Source organism: Chiloscyllium plagiosum, chromosome 1 (genome assembly GCF_004010195.1).
Source record: "Chiloscyllium plagiosum isolate BGI_BamShark_2017 chromosome 1, ASM401019v2, whole genome shotgun sequence".
NCBI classification, from domain to species: Eukaryota; Metazoa; Chordata; class Chondrichthyes; order Orectolobiformes; family Hemiscylliidae; genus Chiloscyllium; species Chiloscyllium plagiosum.
In genome coordinates, this window is record NC_057710.1 from 59,122,704 (window position 1) to 59,140,450 (window position 17,747).

At 41.1% G+C, this 17,747-nt stretch overlaps 1 protein-coding gene across 2 annotated transcripts in view; it reads right to left on the bottom strand.

Annotated features, from left to right (window-relative positions):
* The window catches only part of golph3a (golgi phosphoprotein 3a), a 67,661-nt gene that overhangs the window by 32,808 nt on the left and 17,106 nt on the right, over window positions 1-17,747 (bottom strand). Inside the window, exon 2 of one of the 2 annotated variants that reach the window (XM_043687465.1) lies at window positions 17,635-17,705. The exons of the other annotated variant lie outside the window; for it this stretch is intronic. Coding sequence (XP_043543400.1) covers window positions 17,635-17,705 — 71 coding nt within the window. The remainder of the gene's footprint in view (window positions 1-17,634; window positions 17,706-17,747) is intronic. 2 annotated transcript variants of the gene reach the window in all.

Consider the following 17,747-nt stretch of genomic DNA (forward strand, 5'->3'; position numbering starts at 1 on the left):
GGTGGCGGAAATGTCGGCGGATGATTTGGTTTATGCGAAGGTTGGTAGGGTGGAAGGTGAGCACCAGGGGCGTTCTGTCCTTGTTGCGGTTGGAGGGGTTGGGTCTGAGGGTCTGAAGGATTAGATCACGATTTGGCAGGGGAGTGAAGTGTTGTCGAATGCAGACTGCAAGTGGCTAACAATAGACAGCATGTAATGGCAGTATATGTGATAACAAGGCCTGGTGTGTGTAGTTGGGGGCTAGGGCATGGAAGAATTCAAGCCCTAAAATTGTTGCACTCAATATTTAGTCCAGAGGACTGCAGGGTCCCAAGTGGAAAGTGAGGCGTTGTTCTTCCAGCTTGCGCTAAGCTTTGCTGGAACACTGCAGCAAGCCAGAGACAGAGATGTTGGCCAGGGAATAGGGTGGTGTGCGAAAGACTAGATTAGAGTGGTGCTGGAAAAGCACAGGTCAGGCAGCATCCGAGGAGCAGGAAAATCGATGTTTCGGGCAAAAGCCCTTCATCAGGAAGGAGGCCATTCCTGATGAAGAGCTTTTGCCCGAAACGTCGATTTGCCTACTCTTCGGATGCTGCCTGATCTGCTGTGCTTTTCCAGCACCACTCTGATCTCTACTCTGATCTGCAGCATCTGCAATCCTCATTTTTGCTTTTGGTGTGTTAAAGTGGCAGGCAACTAGAAGCTCAATCTTTTTGTGCGCGCAAAATATAATGTTCTGCGAAACGGTCTCCCAGTCTATGCTTTGTTTCCTCAATGCAGAGGGGACTACATTGTGAGCAGCAAATACAATAGATTAGATTGTGTGAAGTGCAGGCAAAGTTCTGCTTCACCTTGGTTGGACCCTTGGATGCAGAGGGAAGAGTTAAATTGACAGGTGTTACACCTTCAATGACTGTAAGGGAACGTCCCATGGGGGAAGTGTTGTGAGTGAAGGATGTGTTTCTTAGTGGTGTATGATATGATCTTTGACCTTTGTTTTAAAGTTAACCACAGAGAGCAGGTCCATCCCTTAGAATTATTATTTGTTAGAATGCATCTATTCTATGCTTTCTGGAATATTCTCTTAAATGTTTGCCATTGTATCTCTACTGATCCACCCCTTAAACTAAATTGCTAGTTCACTTTCATTAGCTCTGCTTTTATGTCCTTTTACCCTTGTTTAAATTCAAAATGGTCTTGGACCCACAATTCTCTCTCCCTTAAACTGTATGTAAAATTCAATCATAGTATTGTTGCTGCTACCCATGAACACGGAGGACAATAAATGTTTGTTTGGTCAAAACTAGGTCTTGACTGCCCCAGTTAATTATTCTTAGTCTGGATTCATCAGTATACTTTTTGACTGTCATCTTAAACCTTCTGATAAAATTATCACTGACCCTGATATGTTCTAAAACAGATAGTTGTTCCACTTGGCCCTTCTACTACTTCTAATGGTTCTACATTTGCAAAAACTACAAACGGTGTTTCAGTAGACTGGACTGGACCCGTTGTGCTGTAGAAACCAACACTGCCCAACTCTGCACGGTTAAGTCAAGATCTGCCGTTGTTACTACTGATGCTTACACATCTCTAATTTCCCTGCAAATTTGTTCATCTACATTCCTCCCACTGGGTGGCAGCCTTAAATTGCACCAAGCAAAGTAACTATCTTTTTGCTCCTTCGCTCTCATCAAATCAATTCTGCCTGCAACCTTCTGGGACATCTACTTTCTCCAGCACTATAGTGCTTTTCCTAATTAAATCCATCCACCTCCCCCTCCATAGATCCTCTTTGTTTCCTATTTATCTTAGATAAACTCTCTTCTACCCTCTTCCATCAGGCAGAAAAGTTTAGAAACACATACCAACAGATTCAACAACAGCTTCTTCACTGCTGCTATCAGACTGATGAACAGACCTCTCAAATTAGAGTTAATTTTTCTCTGCACTTTCTCTGTATATTCTGCATTCTTTTCTATTACCCTAATGTACTTATGTAAGATGCAATTTGTCTGGTTAGCACATAAAACAATACTTTTCACTGTATCTTGGTACGTGATGGTTAATAACTCAAATCAACTCTAACCAGGGAAATTTAGCCCTCAGTCTAACTTCTCTGATCGAAGTCTCTGTTACTGCAGCCACATCATAATTCCACTGAGCAATCTGCAACTGAAACACTCATATTTACTGAACTCTGTGCATTACTTGCACTCTCGCTGCAACCTCGATTTAGAAATGTTTTGACTTCTCCCTTACTCCAACCCCACAAAATAATTTATCATTCTCTATGCTCCTACCCTCTCCCCCAACACAACCCACCCACCCAATTTCCACACCCCTAGAGAGTTAGGTTTAAACCTTCACAGCAATACAAGCCAAATACTCCATAAAGAACTCAGGTCCAGTTCTGGCTTGCATAGGTACCATCTCTGCCAGAGCCAGTTCCAGGACTGGCTGAGTCTTGGAACTGGCTAGATAAGGGGAATTCACTTCAGGTGTTGTGAATCTTCTATCCCAAAGGTTTTTGGTTCTCCTTCTTTGAATAGATTCAAGGTTGCATGGAGGATTTATTTTTGTCTCTCTGAAAATCAAGAGGTGTCGCAAGCAGGAGGAAAAGCGGAGATGAAACCCAACATCAGCCATGATCATGTCAAATGGCAGAGAAAGATCAACAGACCATATGATCTACACCTGCTCAAATCCTTGAGATCTCTTGCATTAGATAACCTAATTCAGAGTGTGTGCATCCTAGGTAACTGAAAGTAGAAAAAGTACTTAAAGTGAGGTACCGGTTTCAATTCTCACAGGGTACCTAAGGAAAGCCAGAATCTAAAATGGATAGGCTGGAGTTGTTTTCCTTGAAGCAGTGAGCGTTGAGAGAGGATCTGATTGAGGTGTATAAGGTTATGAGGGACATAAATAGGGTGAATAGGAAAGGCAATTTTTTTTCCTCCAATTAGTACTGGGGCAAGGCAAATCTTGATAGAATCAGACAGGATCTTGCAGGGGTTGACTGGAATAGTTTGCTTGCAGACAAAGGGATTTCTGGCAGGTGGGAGGCCTTTAAAAGTGATATAGCTAGAGTTCAAGGTCTATATGCTCCTGTGAGGGTGAAAGGCAAGGGAACCTTGGATGGCGAGAGCTATTGAGGCTTCGACCAGAAAACAAAAGGAGGTATAGCTTAGGTACAGGCAGCTGGGATCAAGGGAATCCCAGGAGATATAGAGGGGATACAGGAGTTTACTGAAGGAAGGGGGCACAAGATTACGGTGAATCGAGAGAAAGTGCGCAAGAGGACCCCTCAGAGACCGAAGCGGACATATATGGATAGAACTACAGGAGATCGGCAGGTCCTCAATGAATATGTTTACTGTGGAGAAAGACTTAAGACTTGGGGAAAGTTAGTGGTCATACCTTGGGGAAAGTCCATATTAGAGTAGAGAAGGGCTGGATGTATTAGAATGTATGAAGGTGGATAAATCACTTGGTCCTGACCAGATATATCCAAGAATACTGCAAGAGACGAGGGAAGAAATTACAGGGGCCTTGGCTGATATTTATCCACCAGCATTAGCCAGGAGTGAGGTCCCGGAAGACTGGAGGGTAGCGTATGTTGTGGCATTATTCAAGAAGGTCTGCAAAGAAAAACTGAACTGTAGACCTAATATCTGTGGTAGTTAAGTTATTTGAGAAGATTCTGAAGTTAGATATACATACATCTGAAACGATAAGAGTTTCATAAGGAATAGTTAGCATGGCTTTGTGCATGGGAGATCATACTTCTCAAATTTATTACAGTTCTTTGATGATGTGACCAGGAAAGTTGACGAGGGCAGAGCAGTAAATGTAATCAATATGGGTTTCAGTAAGGCCTTTGATAAGGTTCGATCATATAGAATCCTGGGGGAGCAGGAAAATTGGATACACAGTTGCCTTGATGATATGAAGCAGAGGGTAATTAGTGGAAGGATGCTTGTCAGACTGGAGGCCAGTGCCTAGTGGAGTGCCTCATGGGTCAGTGCTGGACCCATTACTGTTATCTATATCAATGATTTGAATGTATAAGACAAGATTACTAAGTTTGTAGATGACATTGAAATAGGCGGTATCGTGGACAGTGAGGAAGGTTATCAGAAATTGTAGCACGACCTTGATCAGCTGGACAAGTGGGTCGAGAAATGGCAAATGGAGTTTAATATAGATATGTGTGAGGTCTCACATTTTGGGAAGTCAAATCAAGGTAAGAGTTTCATGGTGAGTGGTAGGGCTTTACGGAGTGTCGTGGAACAGAGTGATCTTGGAGTTCAGGTGCATAGTTCTCTGAAAGTGGAGTCACAGGTACACAGAGTGAAGGCAGCTTTTGACACACTGGCCTTCATCAATAAGGGCATTGAGTATGGAGGTTATTTGGTAGTTGTACAGAATGTTGGTGAGGCCACACTTGGAGTACGGAGTTCAGTTTTGGTCACCTTGCTATAGGAAGGATGTCATTAAACTGATAAGAGTGAAGAAATTTACAAGGACACTGCCAGGACTCAACAGTGAGTTCTAAGGAGAAGTTGGACAAGCTAGGACATTTTTCTTTAGAGCATAGGAGACTAAGGGGGCTCTTATAAAAGTGTATAAGATCATGAGAGACATGGATAGGTGAATGAACACAGTCTTTTTCCCAGGGCTGCAGAATTGAGGACTAGAGGGCAGAGAGGGGAAAGAATAAAAGTGAACCTGAGGGGCAATCTTTTTTTTTTTTACAGAGGGTGGTACATGTATGGAATGAGCTGGTTGAGGTGGGTATATTAACAATATTTAAAAGACATTTGGACAAATACATGGATAGGAAAGGTTTAGAAAGATATGAGCCAAGTGCAAGGAAATGGATTTAGCTTTGATGGACATCTTGGTCGGCATGGACCAACATGAGTCAAAGAGCCTGTCTCCTGTTGTAGGACTCTATGACACTAGTAGAGGGATCAATAACCAGGAGCACAGATTCTATGAAACATTCTGAAATGCAAGAGTTCAATCAAGATAGACAACTCAATGTTGCAAATATAGACTCAAGTAACTTTCCAATATGTCACACAGGAAGCTTATTAGGAGATTAGAAACCCGTGGGATTAAGGGGGAAATGGCAATACAGATACAAAATTAGCTCAATGCTACAGAGAAGTATGGTGATGGATGTTTTAATGATTGGTGACTGCAATGTTTCCCCAAGGATTAGTGTGGTGACATTACACCAATTCCTTTATCAGACTTGGGCATAAAGAGCAGCAGTGTAATGTTTGCAACTGAAAACAAAATGGCATATTAGTAAATGAGGACAGTAATACACTGTGCCTTAAAAATGCTTCTTGAAATCCACCTTTTTGCCTCAACTGAAGATACTTGCTACTGTGGTGGGAAGGACCCTTAGCTATGTGCGTATTATTCCCCGCACTTCTGCCCTCACTCACTCCTTTCCTCCCCACAACAATAATAGGGTCTCTCTGGTCCTCACTTACCACCCCACCAGCATACACATCCAAAGGACTGTAAGCTGCCATTCCCATCACCTCCAATGGGATGCCACCACCAGATCCCTGTTCCTCTCCCTTCCCTTTCTTTCCAATTTATTCATTCATAGGATGTGGGTGTCACTGGCTACACCAGCACTTATTGCCCATCCCTAATTACCCAGAAACAGTTGTGTCAACCACATTGTTGTGGGTCTGGGGGTCACATGTAGGCCATCAGCAGTTTCCTTCTCTAAAAGGCATTAATAATTCTGATGGGTTTTTCTGACAATCAGAGATTGTTTCATGGTCATTAGACTCTTAATTCCAGATTTTTATTCATTTAAAATTCCACCATCTGCTGTTGCAGGACTCAAACCTGCGTCCCTAAAACATTGCCTGGTTCTCTGGTTAACAGTCCAACGATAAAACCATCACCTCTCATTATCAGCATTCCACAGGGATCATTCCTACACACATTCTCACTGGAGGGAAAGAGTGATGTTTGAAGTTTTATGAAACAAGAGGTTCAGCTGAGCATGACTTAGATCAGATAAGAACTTGCAGTTAACAATGGGGTGCTGGAGGCAAGGGTAATGGGTTAACAAAGTAGAAAAGCATTCATTATGTGGAGCCATTTAACAATATTGGAAGCATTCAGTATGTAAGGTCAGTTTAACAAGGCGAAAAGTATCCATTATGTGAAGCCACTTAAGGTTAAGAACATTCATGGTGTAACAGCAGATGGCTAAATCTTTTCTACTGACACTTGCTGATTATAATGGTCATCCAATCAATATGTATTTTGCCTTATCTGAATGCCCCTCCCTGTAAAGTGACTAAATAATCATCAAGAAACTGCTATTCCAGAGCTGACCGTGAATTCATGTCTCCGTGAACATGAGCAATCATTCTCTCTCTCTCTCCAGGGCCCAGAATAAAGATGAAGGTGTAAAACTACACTGTCTCTCTGAGCATTTTCCTTCGACCGAGAGGGGAACAAGACAACATCAGGAAACACTATACTCTCCTCCACTATTCCTGTCACAGAGCATGGAGACAGGCCCTTTGGTTCAAACTGGCCCACACCGACCAAAATATTATCCACGCTAACCCCATTTCCCTGTGCTTGGCCCATATCCTTCTAAACCCTTCCTATCCACGTATTTGTCCAAATGCCTTTTAAAATGTTGTTAATGTACCCGCCTCAACCACTTCTGTTGGCAGCTCATACTACATTCTGTGTAAAAAAAAAAGTTGGCCCTCTGATTCCCTTGATTTCTTCTCCCCTCACCTTAAACTGATGCTCTCTAGTCCTCAATTCTCCAACCCCAAGAAAAACATTGAGTGCATTCACCCTATCCACACCTTTTACGATCTTATGCACTTTTGTAAGACCCCACCTCCTCAGTCTCCTACATGGTCAAGAAAAACGTCCTGGCTTGTCCAACCTCTCCCTATAAATCAGACTCCCACTGTACCTTCTCATGCAATTGCAGACTGTGTAATATCGGTTTACATCCTCATAATCTAAGACCCCAGACATACTTTCCAGGTGAAGCAGTAATTTACTGTACTTCATTCAATCTAGTCCACTGTATTTGCTGTACTCAATGTGGTATGCTCTACATTAAGGAGATGAAATGCAGCTTGGTGACTTTTTCGCAAAATACCCAAATCTGCAAACATGACCCCAAGGTTCCAGTTGCCTGCCACTTCAACACAGAAAAAAAGAAATGTACAATTAAGGATGTAGCGCAAGGAAAGGAGACTAATTGGATAGTTCTTTTGAACAGCTAGCATAGTCACAATCTGTATAATTCTACGATTTTGCTTTGCTCTATCAGTTGTCAATTACTTATGTTAATCATCGCCTTCTCCTGACTCCTTTTCCATGATGGAGAAAGTGAGGTCTGCAGATGCTGGAGATCAGAGCTGAAAATGTGTAGCTAGAAAAGCGCAGGTCAGGCAGCATCCAAGGAACAGGAGAATCGACGTTTCGGGCATAAGCCCTTCTTCAGGAAGGGCTTATGCCCGAAACGTCGACTCTCCTGTTCCCTGGATGCTGCCTGACCTGCTGCGCTTTTCCAGCAACACATTTTCAGCTCCTTTTCCATGATGCTGTTGCTCCCAAAAAGCTAAACATCTGTATTATCTGATCGTAACAAAAGACAGACTTTAACCCAACCTTCCTTTAACTGCAGCTCAAACTCTATAAACATTCAGCATAGAAACAGCTATGTTGTAAATATGTGCACCATACTGATATGGGCCAGACTAACCTTCCCCAAAATATTTCAAGGGGATAGCAGAGATTCAAACTTTTCTTATTTTAAAAGGCAAGCGCCAGACATTGCATTCCAGATGCAATTCAATTGGTCAAACTTATTAGGCGTGAAGCAAAACACTCTTTATTCATACACTATAGTTAAAATACAGCCAAAAAAGGTGAATTCAGTAACACAGATTGCCTCATATGCAATTCTATCAGCAGAAAGAGAGCCCCAGCATTTGGCTTTGAGAGAGCGAGAGCTTCCACATCCAGCTTCAGGACCCCAGCAATCGCTACTGAAAGCTGAACTAAAAATCCTGCTTCTGTGGGAGCTAGACCCCACACATTCAGACTGCTTTAATTGTTCCAACTTACAAAAACAAATCCCAAATCTTCACAAGCTGTTTATTTTATTGGCTTGAAGCAAACTGCTCTGCATCTTGTCTAAACCTCCCTTCTTTTCAAACTAAAAGAACAAAACACACCTCTTAAAGCCATAGTATCGTCATAATATGATATTTCTCCCACCTCTCTTTAATGTATCCTTCCATCCCTTTCTCCAACACAAATTACTTAGCTTGCTCTTAAATGCTTCAATGTTGCTTCTCTTAAATACCCCTTGTGGTGCTAAGTTTCACATTCTAATCATTCGTTGGATGAATGAAGTTTCTACTAAATTGGATTTCATGAATATTCTACATTTGTGAAACTGATCAGGCATACCCTAGAACTCTGTGGGAAGCTAGGGATGTGATTACTGGGCCCCTTGATACAATATTTGTATCATCAATAGTCACAGGTGAGATGCCGGAAGACTGGAGGCTGGCTAACGTGGTGTCACTGTTTAAGAAAGGTGGTAAGGACAAGCCAGGGAACTATAGACCATGAGCCTGACCTCGGTGGTGGGCAAGTTGTTGGAGGGAATCCTGAAGGACAGGACGTACATGTATTTGGAAAGGTAAGGATTGATTAGGGATAGTCAACATGGCTTTGTGCATGGGAAATCATGTCTCTCAAACTTGATTGAGCTTTTTGAAGAAGTGACAAAGAGGATTGATTAGGGCAGAGCGATAGATGTGATCTATATGGACTTCAGTAAGGCGTTTGACAAGGTTCCCCATGGGAGACTGATTAGCAAGGTTAGATCTCACGGAATACAGGGAGAACTCGCCATTTGGATTCAGAACTTGCTCAAAAGGTAGAAGACAGAGGATGGTGGAGGAGGGTTGTTTTTCCAGACTGGAGGCCTGTGACCAGTGCAGTGCCACAAGGATCAGTGCTGGGTCCATTACTTTTCATCATTTATATAAATGATGTGGATGTGAGTATAAGAGATACAGTTAGTAAGTTTGCAGATGATTTCAAAATTGGAGGTGGAGTGGACAGTGAAGAAGGTTACCTCAGATTACAACAGGATCTTGATCAGATGGGCCAAAGGGATTAGAAGTGGAAGATGGAGTTTAATTTATATAAATGCAAGGTGCTGCATTTTGGGAAAGCAAATCTTAGCAGGACTTATACACTTCATGGTAAGGTCCAAGGGAGGGTTGCTGAACAAAGAGTCCTTGGAGTGCAGGTTCATAGCTCCTTGAAATTGGAGTTGCAGGTCGATAGGATAGTGAAGGCGGCATTTGGTATGCATTCCTTTATTGGTCAGAGTATTGAGTACAGGAGTTGGGAGGTCATGTTGCAGCTCTACAGGACATTGATTAGGCCACTGTTGGAATACTGCATGCAATTCTGGTCTCCTCCCTATTGGAAGGATGTTGTGAAACTTGAAATGGTTCAGAAAAGATTTACAAGGATGTTGCCAGGATTGGAGGATTTGAGCTATCAGGAGAGGTTGAAGAGGCTGAGGCTGTTTTCCCTGGAGCGTCGGTGGCTAAGGCCTGATCTTGTAGAGGCTTATAAAAGGTCAAGGTTCCTGAAAGATTCCAAGATGACACCTGGCTTGATAGATCATATTTTCTTTTTTGTTTCAGTGAAAGACAGCAATTTTCAACTAACAGACAAGACTGCAGATTTGGTCCGAACAATAAAGCAGATGTTTATGATACAAGAATAAAAACAAAAGCTAAATATATCAGAATTTGTAAAATCTCAAAAATTGGCAAAATGTATTTACCCCTCAGCCTGTGACCCTAGCAAAAACAATCCAAGTTTGTCCTGCCTCTCCTTAAAACTAATATACACCAATCCAAACAACGCCTTAACAAACCTTCTTTGCACTTCTCCATGTCCTTCCTGTAGTGTGGTGACCAGAGCTACACAATACTCCAAATGTGGCTTAAAGTTTTACTCACCTGCAATATGACTTGCCCAATTTTATATTCAATGCTCCAACCCTATGAAGGCAAGTATGCCAAATGCCTTCTTTATCACCTTATCCACTTCTGTTTCTATTTTCAGGGAGCTATGGACTTGCACCTCAAGATCCCTCTGTATATCAATGCTCCTAACATTCCTGCCATTTGCTGTAGCATTTAACCTCCCAAAATCATGGTTCCTGAAAGACTAGGAGAAAGTGAGGGCTGCAGATGCTGGAGATCAGAGCTGAAAATGTGTTGCTGGAAAAGCATCCAAGGAACAGGAGAATCGACGTTTCGGGCATAAGCTCTTCTCCTGAAGAAGGACTTATGCCCGAAACGTCGATTCTCCTGTTCCTTGGATGCTGCCTGACCTGCTGCGCTTTTCCTGAAAGACTAACCTAGTTCATTATTAAATCACTTTACACAAGAAACAAAATTGTTTGAAATCAGACCTCAAAACAAAAATTTATATAAATGACATACCTTTCAGACTTTCCACCATGTCTACCCTATCAAATGCTGCCAGAATTTTAAAGACTTCTGTCAGGTTATTCCTTATAGTCTTCCCTTTTCTAGAGAAAAGGAGTCCCAGTTCTTTCGAAATTTCCTGATGGATATACCATGAGTTTTCCACATTTCACCTCATTGTTAACACTTGATAGCATTTCAATTTGATAATGAGTATCCAAAATGGAAAGTATTCTATTCCAAGCTGCCTGAGGAAGTGTTGGGAAGTAGGCATGATTACAATATTTAAAAGACATCTGGATGGGTACATGAACAGGAACGGTTTAGAAGGATATGGGCCAAATGCTGACAAATGGGACTAGTTCAGTTTAGGATACCTGGTTGGCATGGACAAGTTAGACTGAAGGGTCTATTTCTGTGCTATATAACTCTATGACTTAATGACTTAATACTAACATGCTTCACCTACTGAGCAGAAAAACAGAGTAACAAAAATTACATCTTCAAATTATGAGCTTCCAGGACTTCATGCAAAACTTTAGCAAACATATTTACTCACACATGCCATGAAGTTTAAGTCCTATATTCACATGCAGTAGTTTGAACAGTTTAATTACACAGTCAATGTTGAAAAACTATTAATTAAACATGACCAGCCTTGGACTTCTTTGGCCAAACAGAATTTTGCAAGGTAAAAACAAGATATGACTTCAAAACAACTTTGACCATTGAGCTATGACAAACATTTTACTGATCCCAAAATTCAAAAATCAATGCCTTTAACTGCTGAAATTTCAGGAAGGAATGACAATTCCACACAGCAAAATAGCCAATTTTTAAAAAGTACTTGACTAAATAAAGTAACATTGGGCTATTGAAGGATCATCTAAAGGCAATTTTACCACAAATCTAGCAACCAGAAGCTACAAATCATTGCAATGAGTAAAACAGGGTTTGCACTGAATTAATCATACCAGCCACGAAAATGTTAGAACAGTGTTTCACACATTTTATTTCTCTTAAAGAAAAATTGGGTCTTTGTACTGCTTTGTCATTTATGTAAATAGTTTGAATGTGAACATAGGTTAGTAAGTAAGTTTACAGATGATGCCAAAATTGAAAGTGTGGTGTACAGGAAAGAAGGTTACATCAGAGTACAACGACCACTGAAGAAACAAAACAGCGAAACAGTTTGAACTCAGGCCATGCTCTCAACTTAAAGGACTGTGAGATACAATTGCTGCTAGCTTTATATCGGTGTTGACAATCCCCATCTCCATAAGCATATTACATGTTTGTGTGTGTGTGTTTGATGTGACAAATTTACTATTTTCTTTTGGAATAATAAGTAATAATAAGATGGACAAATTAGCCAAGGAGTGGCAGATGGAGTTTAATTTAGATAAATGAGGTGCCGCATTTTGGAAAGGCAAATCAGGGCAGGTCTTATACACTTAACGGCAAGGTCCTGGGGAGTGTTGGTGAAAAAACAGACTTGGAGTGCAGGTTAATAGTTCCTTGAAAGTGGAGTCGCAAGTAGATTGGAGTGAAGGCGGCATTTGGTATGCTTTCTTTTCTTGGTCAGAGTATTAAGTGTAGGAATTGGGGGGTCATATTGCAGCGGTGTAGGACATTGGTTAGGTCTCTCTTGGAATATTGTGTGCAATTCTGGTCTCCCTCCAATCAGAAGGACGTTGTTAAACTTGAAAGGGTTCAGAAAAGATTTACAAGGATGTTGCCAGGGTTGGAAGGTTTGAGCTATAGGGAGAGGCTAAATAGGCACGGCTGTTTTCCCTGGAGCGTCAAAGGCTGAGGGGTGACCTTATAGTGGTTTATGAAATCATGAGGGGCATGAATAGGGTAAATAGACAAGTTCTTTTCCCCAGGATGGGGGAGTCCAGACCAGAGAGCATAGGTTTAGGGTGAGAGTGGAAAGACATAAAAGGGATCCAACGGGCAGAGGGTGGTGCATGTATGGTATGAGCTGCCAGAGGAAATGGTGGAGGCTGGTATAATCACAACATTTAAAAGACATCTGGATGGGTATATGAATAAACTGCACAATAAAATAGTGTACACAATACATTTTCCAGTGACTAATATATTAGAAGAAGACTACATACAACTCTATGATCCCAACTGATGACAATGCTGGATGAGTCAGATTCTCCAGTGAATTTTGACTTAACAGGCCATAAAATCTTATTTTGTTTTGTTTAAAAGTGCAAGTCACTAAATATATGCAAGAGAATCTATTCACTTTTATTAAAGCACGAATCTATTATACAATGAAAATATGAACCAGATTACATTGCACATAAACTATTAAAAGGACGTCATTCCAAGAATTGGGAAGATGCATACATCTCTTTTTCCCCAACAATACCCTTACAAACACTTGAGGCTCAAAGAAGAGTCACCCGTATCTGTACAAGAAATCTTCAAGTGCAGCCTACATGGCTGCTGCCAGCTTTCTTCCATAGAATTATATAATCCCTACAATGAGGAAAGAGGCCATTTTGCCCATCAAGTCTGTACCAACCCTTCAAACGAGGTAGCAGTGCTAACCACTGAGGTACCATGTGGCCCTTTCAGCAAGTTGTTGTGTTCACTTAATGCTTTTCTTTCAAATAATGTCTCTCAAAGACACTTAGAACAAATGGCTAACTTAGTACTTACAACTAAACAGTTCCCTCAACACGTCTTCAACAGGGTTGTAGAATGTCGTCCTCTGACAACCACCTCCAGCCCTTTTCTGGAGCTCTCTCTTCACTGATTTCCAATCAATCAATCAATTCTTCCCAGTGTTGACTATTTGGAGATAGCTAATAACAGCACTGGTTTTGCGGACTTCTCCCTGCATGAACCTACTTCTGTCCCTTTCTCTAGAGGCATGAGCACTGCTGCCTCATAGCACCAGGGACCAAAGTTCGATTCTGTCCTCGGTTTACTCATCTGTACCTGCTTGGGTTTCCTCTGGGTACTGCGTTTCCTCCCACAGTCCAAAGATGTGCAGGTTTGATGGACTGGCAGTGCTAAATTGCCCATAGCATCCGGGGATATGCAGCAGACTAGGTGGATTAGCCATGGTAAATGTAGTGTTGTTGGAGGTGAAGGATTTGTGGGATGCTCTTTGGAGAGTCCATGAGGCTCAATGAACCAAATGGCCTGTATCCGCATTAAAAAGAGATACTATGCTTGTGCCTTTGAAGGTTGCAAAGCTCTCATTAGCGAACACTCCAGCAATAATATCCCCAGATGACTTGCTGGCCACTTTGCTAAATTCGTATGACTTCCTTGAAATGATTTTTGAACTCAAAATGAATTTGGTCTATTAAAAAGATCAACCAACAATAACTTGAAAACTCTAAGTTCATTTTAGAACACCATTTCTAAGCACAGTCATATTTGAACTGCCTTCATCACATTAAACACATAACATTTGCTTTGTCACTTCATTGGCCACGGTTTTGTCTTAAGCCAAATCAGAACTGATGGAACATGCAATATAATCTAACAATTGTTTCAGTTCTGTTACTTTTGAACAATGAATTAATGAACTGAAACAAAAAAACACCATGACCAGGCAGAAAACTGCAAAACTTAGATTAAAAATCCAAATTAAACACTTAAAATATGTCAGACTTTTTTCTTGAGCAACTGAATTCTTTTTTTAAGTGTTCCAAATAGGTAGAATCAAATTTAAAAAAAAACACAAAATCACTATAACTATGTTAATGTAGGAAATTATCAAGTTTTTAAGACAACAGTGGCCTGGCATTATTCCAATGTAGATGGGATTTGCAGACAAAGACTCTGCAGAAAACCCATTATAGCATACTCCAAAGAAATTATCTGCAAAATTGAATATTTCAATGGACACTCCCTTCATGCCTGGTATTCTGAATTCTCCAACTTTAGTGGAGACTGTCAGGGAGTTCCAATGAAAGTAATCGTCACTCAGGAAAATTTAGACTATTAAATACAAAGTTTAACTCCCAAGTAAATATTCAACTGACCACCCTATTTATCTCACACTCCATATACACTTTCGCCAGATTATCTACATCTGAACTGATCCTTCCTTTCACCTGTGGAACCAAGCCTTCCCCTTTCCTCCAGACAATCTCGCTTAGATTGCAATGCTGCTTCTTGTTTTTTTTTAAAACTTTGTATACATCCTGCAGTGAGAAAGATCACATATATATTGTGACCCTGACAAACATCTGCAGGAAATGTCAGCAGCTGCACATACTTGAGTTCAAGATTCTGAAACTTGAGCAGCAGTTGAAGTCACTGTTGTGCATCCACCAGGCAAGGACTACATAGATAGCACATACACAGGTGTGGTCTCACTGCAGATTAGAAGCATACAGGTTAGGTAACTAACAGGCAATCTATAAAATCCAGACAGGTAGTGCAAGTGTCCCATGAGACTACGATGTTTACTAATCTGTATTCCATTTTTCAAACTGGTGAGTGCAATAGTTCCTCAGGGAACTGCAGCCAGAGCCAAACCCATGGTACCATAGATGACTCAGCTGTACAGGGGAGGAGGAAAAAGAATAATGGAGCAATGGTCATAGACGATTCCATAATTAGGGGTTAAAACTGTTGCTTCTGTGGTCGTAAAAGTGACTGCTGGATGGAGTGCTGCTGCTGCCTTGGAGCTGGGTGGTGATTGGGTGCTGCAGGACATCTCTCTAGAGAAGAGGCACTAGATATTAGATTATATTAGACTGGATTCCCTCGTGTGGAATCCAGGCCTTGGGGCCCAACAAGTCCACACCAACCCTCCGAACAGTAACCAACCCAGACCCACTTCCCTCTGACTAATGCACCTAACACTATGGGCAATTTAACATAACTAATTCACCTGACTTGCACATCTTTGGATTGTGGGAGGAAACCAGAGCACCCGGCGGAAACCCTCGCTGACACTGGGACAATATGCAAACTCTACATAGCCTGAGGCTGGAATTGAACCCAGGTCCCTAATGCTATGAGGCAGTAATGCTAACCACTGAACCACCGTGCCGCCCATGACACATAATGCTACCAACAACATAGGCAGGATGAGGTCCTGAAGGCAGATTTCAGGGAATTAGGAAGGACATTCCAAAGCAGAACCTCAAGGGCAAGCAGAACTTCAGATTACTTGGTTCCATGTGTAGGTGAGCAAGTAATGGTGAGTAGGAAGAAAGGAATCAGTTGAGGAATTGGAACTAGTACTGAGGCAGGCGGGGCTGTGATAAAATGGATCTGTTAATCTTAACAGGACTGAGACTGATAGACTTAATAGGGAGATTTGCCAGAGCTGTTAGGAGGGTTTAAGCAAGCTTGTCAGGGAGATGGGAACCTTATGGTAGTAAATGTCACCCAACTGTTCAAGAAGTAGTGAGACAGAAAATAAGGAACTACAGACTGTTATTCTTATAATTAGTGCTAGGGAAAATGCTACAAGCTTATAAAAGAATGGAATAAATGATGTGGAGACCACATTGGGCCAGGCAGCATCTATGGAGAGACAGCAAGCTAACACAGAGTCTAGATGACTCTTCAGAGTCTGAAGAGTCATCACAACTCAAAACATTAGCTTGCTCTCTCTCCATAAATGCTGCTTGATTGGCTGTGATCTACAACAGTTGTTGTTTTTGGAAGAGATTCCAACATCTGCAGTAATTTGTTCCTGAATAATGATCTGATTGGGCACAGTCAGCATGGGACGTGCAAATAGAAAATAGTGTATGATAAACCTGGGAGTTTTTTTTAAAGATACCATTAACAAAATTGATAAAAGGACAGCCAACAGTAATAGCATATGTAGATCTTCAAAAGACTTTTCTAAAATTCCTCACAGTAGGTTGGTAAGGAAGTATATAGAAAGAACAACCAGGAATACTAAGTATAAAGCATAAGTGATAGCAGGTAATATTCTGGCGGAATGGGACTATTTGGCGCCACTCTTTTGGCGCCGCCATTTTGGCTCTAAACTATTTTGGCGCTCGTTACTTTGGCACTGAGCTGTTTTGGCGCCAATTCAGACTTTTAAAAAAAAGTCTTTCAGAATAAAAAAGTCTTGTACAGCCCAAAGATATTTGTTTTTATTGCATTGTAAGAAATAAAACTAATTCTTTTTTATTCATTATTTTTAACCTATTCATTATAAAAACAAATTTCTACATTTTGCTATATTTATCAAACACATAGATAACCATCGTGTGAAAATTTTGGTTTGTCTCTTGCTTAGAATGTTTTCAGCCATTTCTGGTATAGGCTCTACAAGAAAATAGAAAGAAAATTGTATGACAGCTTTCCAATGTGAAGGGAGAAGGGCTTAAGTATCATCAACGCAGTAGATGACTATTAACAATTGTTAAATGAGAAAATGATTACAAAACTAGATTTGAATCTACAGCTGGTCATTACAGCTTTGACTATCAACTCTTGCTAGTTGAGAAAATTACATCAGGTCATTAGTCATCCTCTTTTCTTTAACAAAAGACGACTTTTTTTTATTCTGAATTGGCGCCAAAACAGCTCAGCACCAAAGTAATGAGTGCCAAAACAGTTTAGAGTCAAAATGGCGGGGCCAAATGATCGCGCCAAAACGTACCCGACCCATATTCTGGCAAGATTTAATGCTTGGCTAACCAACAGAAAACAGCACAAATAGTTAGGTCACTCTCACATTGTCAGGCTGTAATTGATGGTGTACTGTAAGGATCTGTCCTTGGGCTCCAGCTATTCACAATGTATACCAATGATATGAAGGAATGGACCAAATGTGCAGATGATACAAAGTTGAGTGGGAATGTATGTTGAGATGAAGATGCAAGGTTAATTTAGGAGGATTTGAAGACAAAAGCCTGAGAGATGGAATATAATGTTGAAAAACTTGAGGTTGTCCACTTTTGTAAGAGAAACAGAGTGCACAATATTGCTTACATGCTAAGAGATTGAACAGTAGGAAGGCTAATGGAATGTTCGGCTTTATTAAGAGGGGATCAGACTACAGGGCTACCCCTGTAAAGTTTTACTTCAATTAAATGGGAATTTGGTTATACCACACCTGGCATACTGTATGCAGTTTTGGTCGCCTTACCTCAGAAAAGATGTTATTGCCATAAAAGGAGTGCAAGGTTCCAGACTTGTTCCCAGGATAGCAGGGATGTCCTATGAAAAAAGACCATGCAAATTTGGTGTCTACTCTTTAGA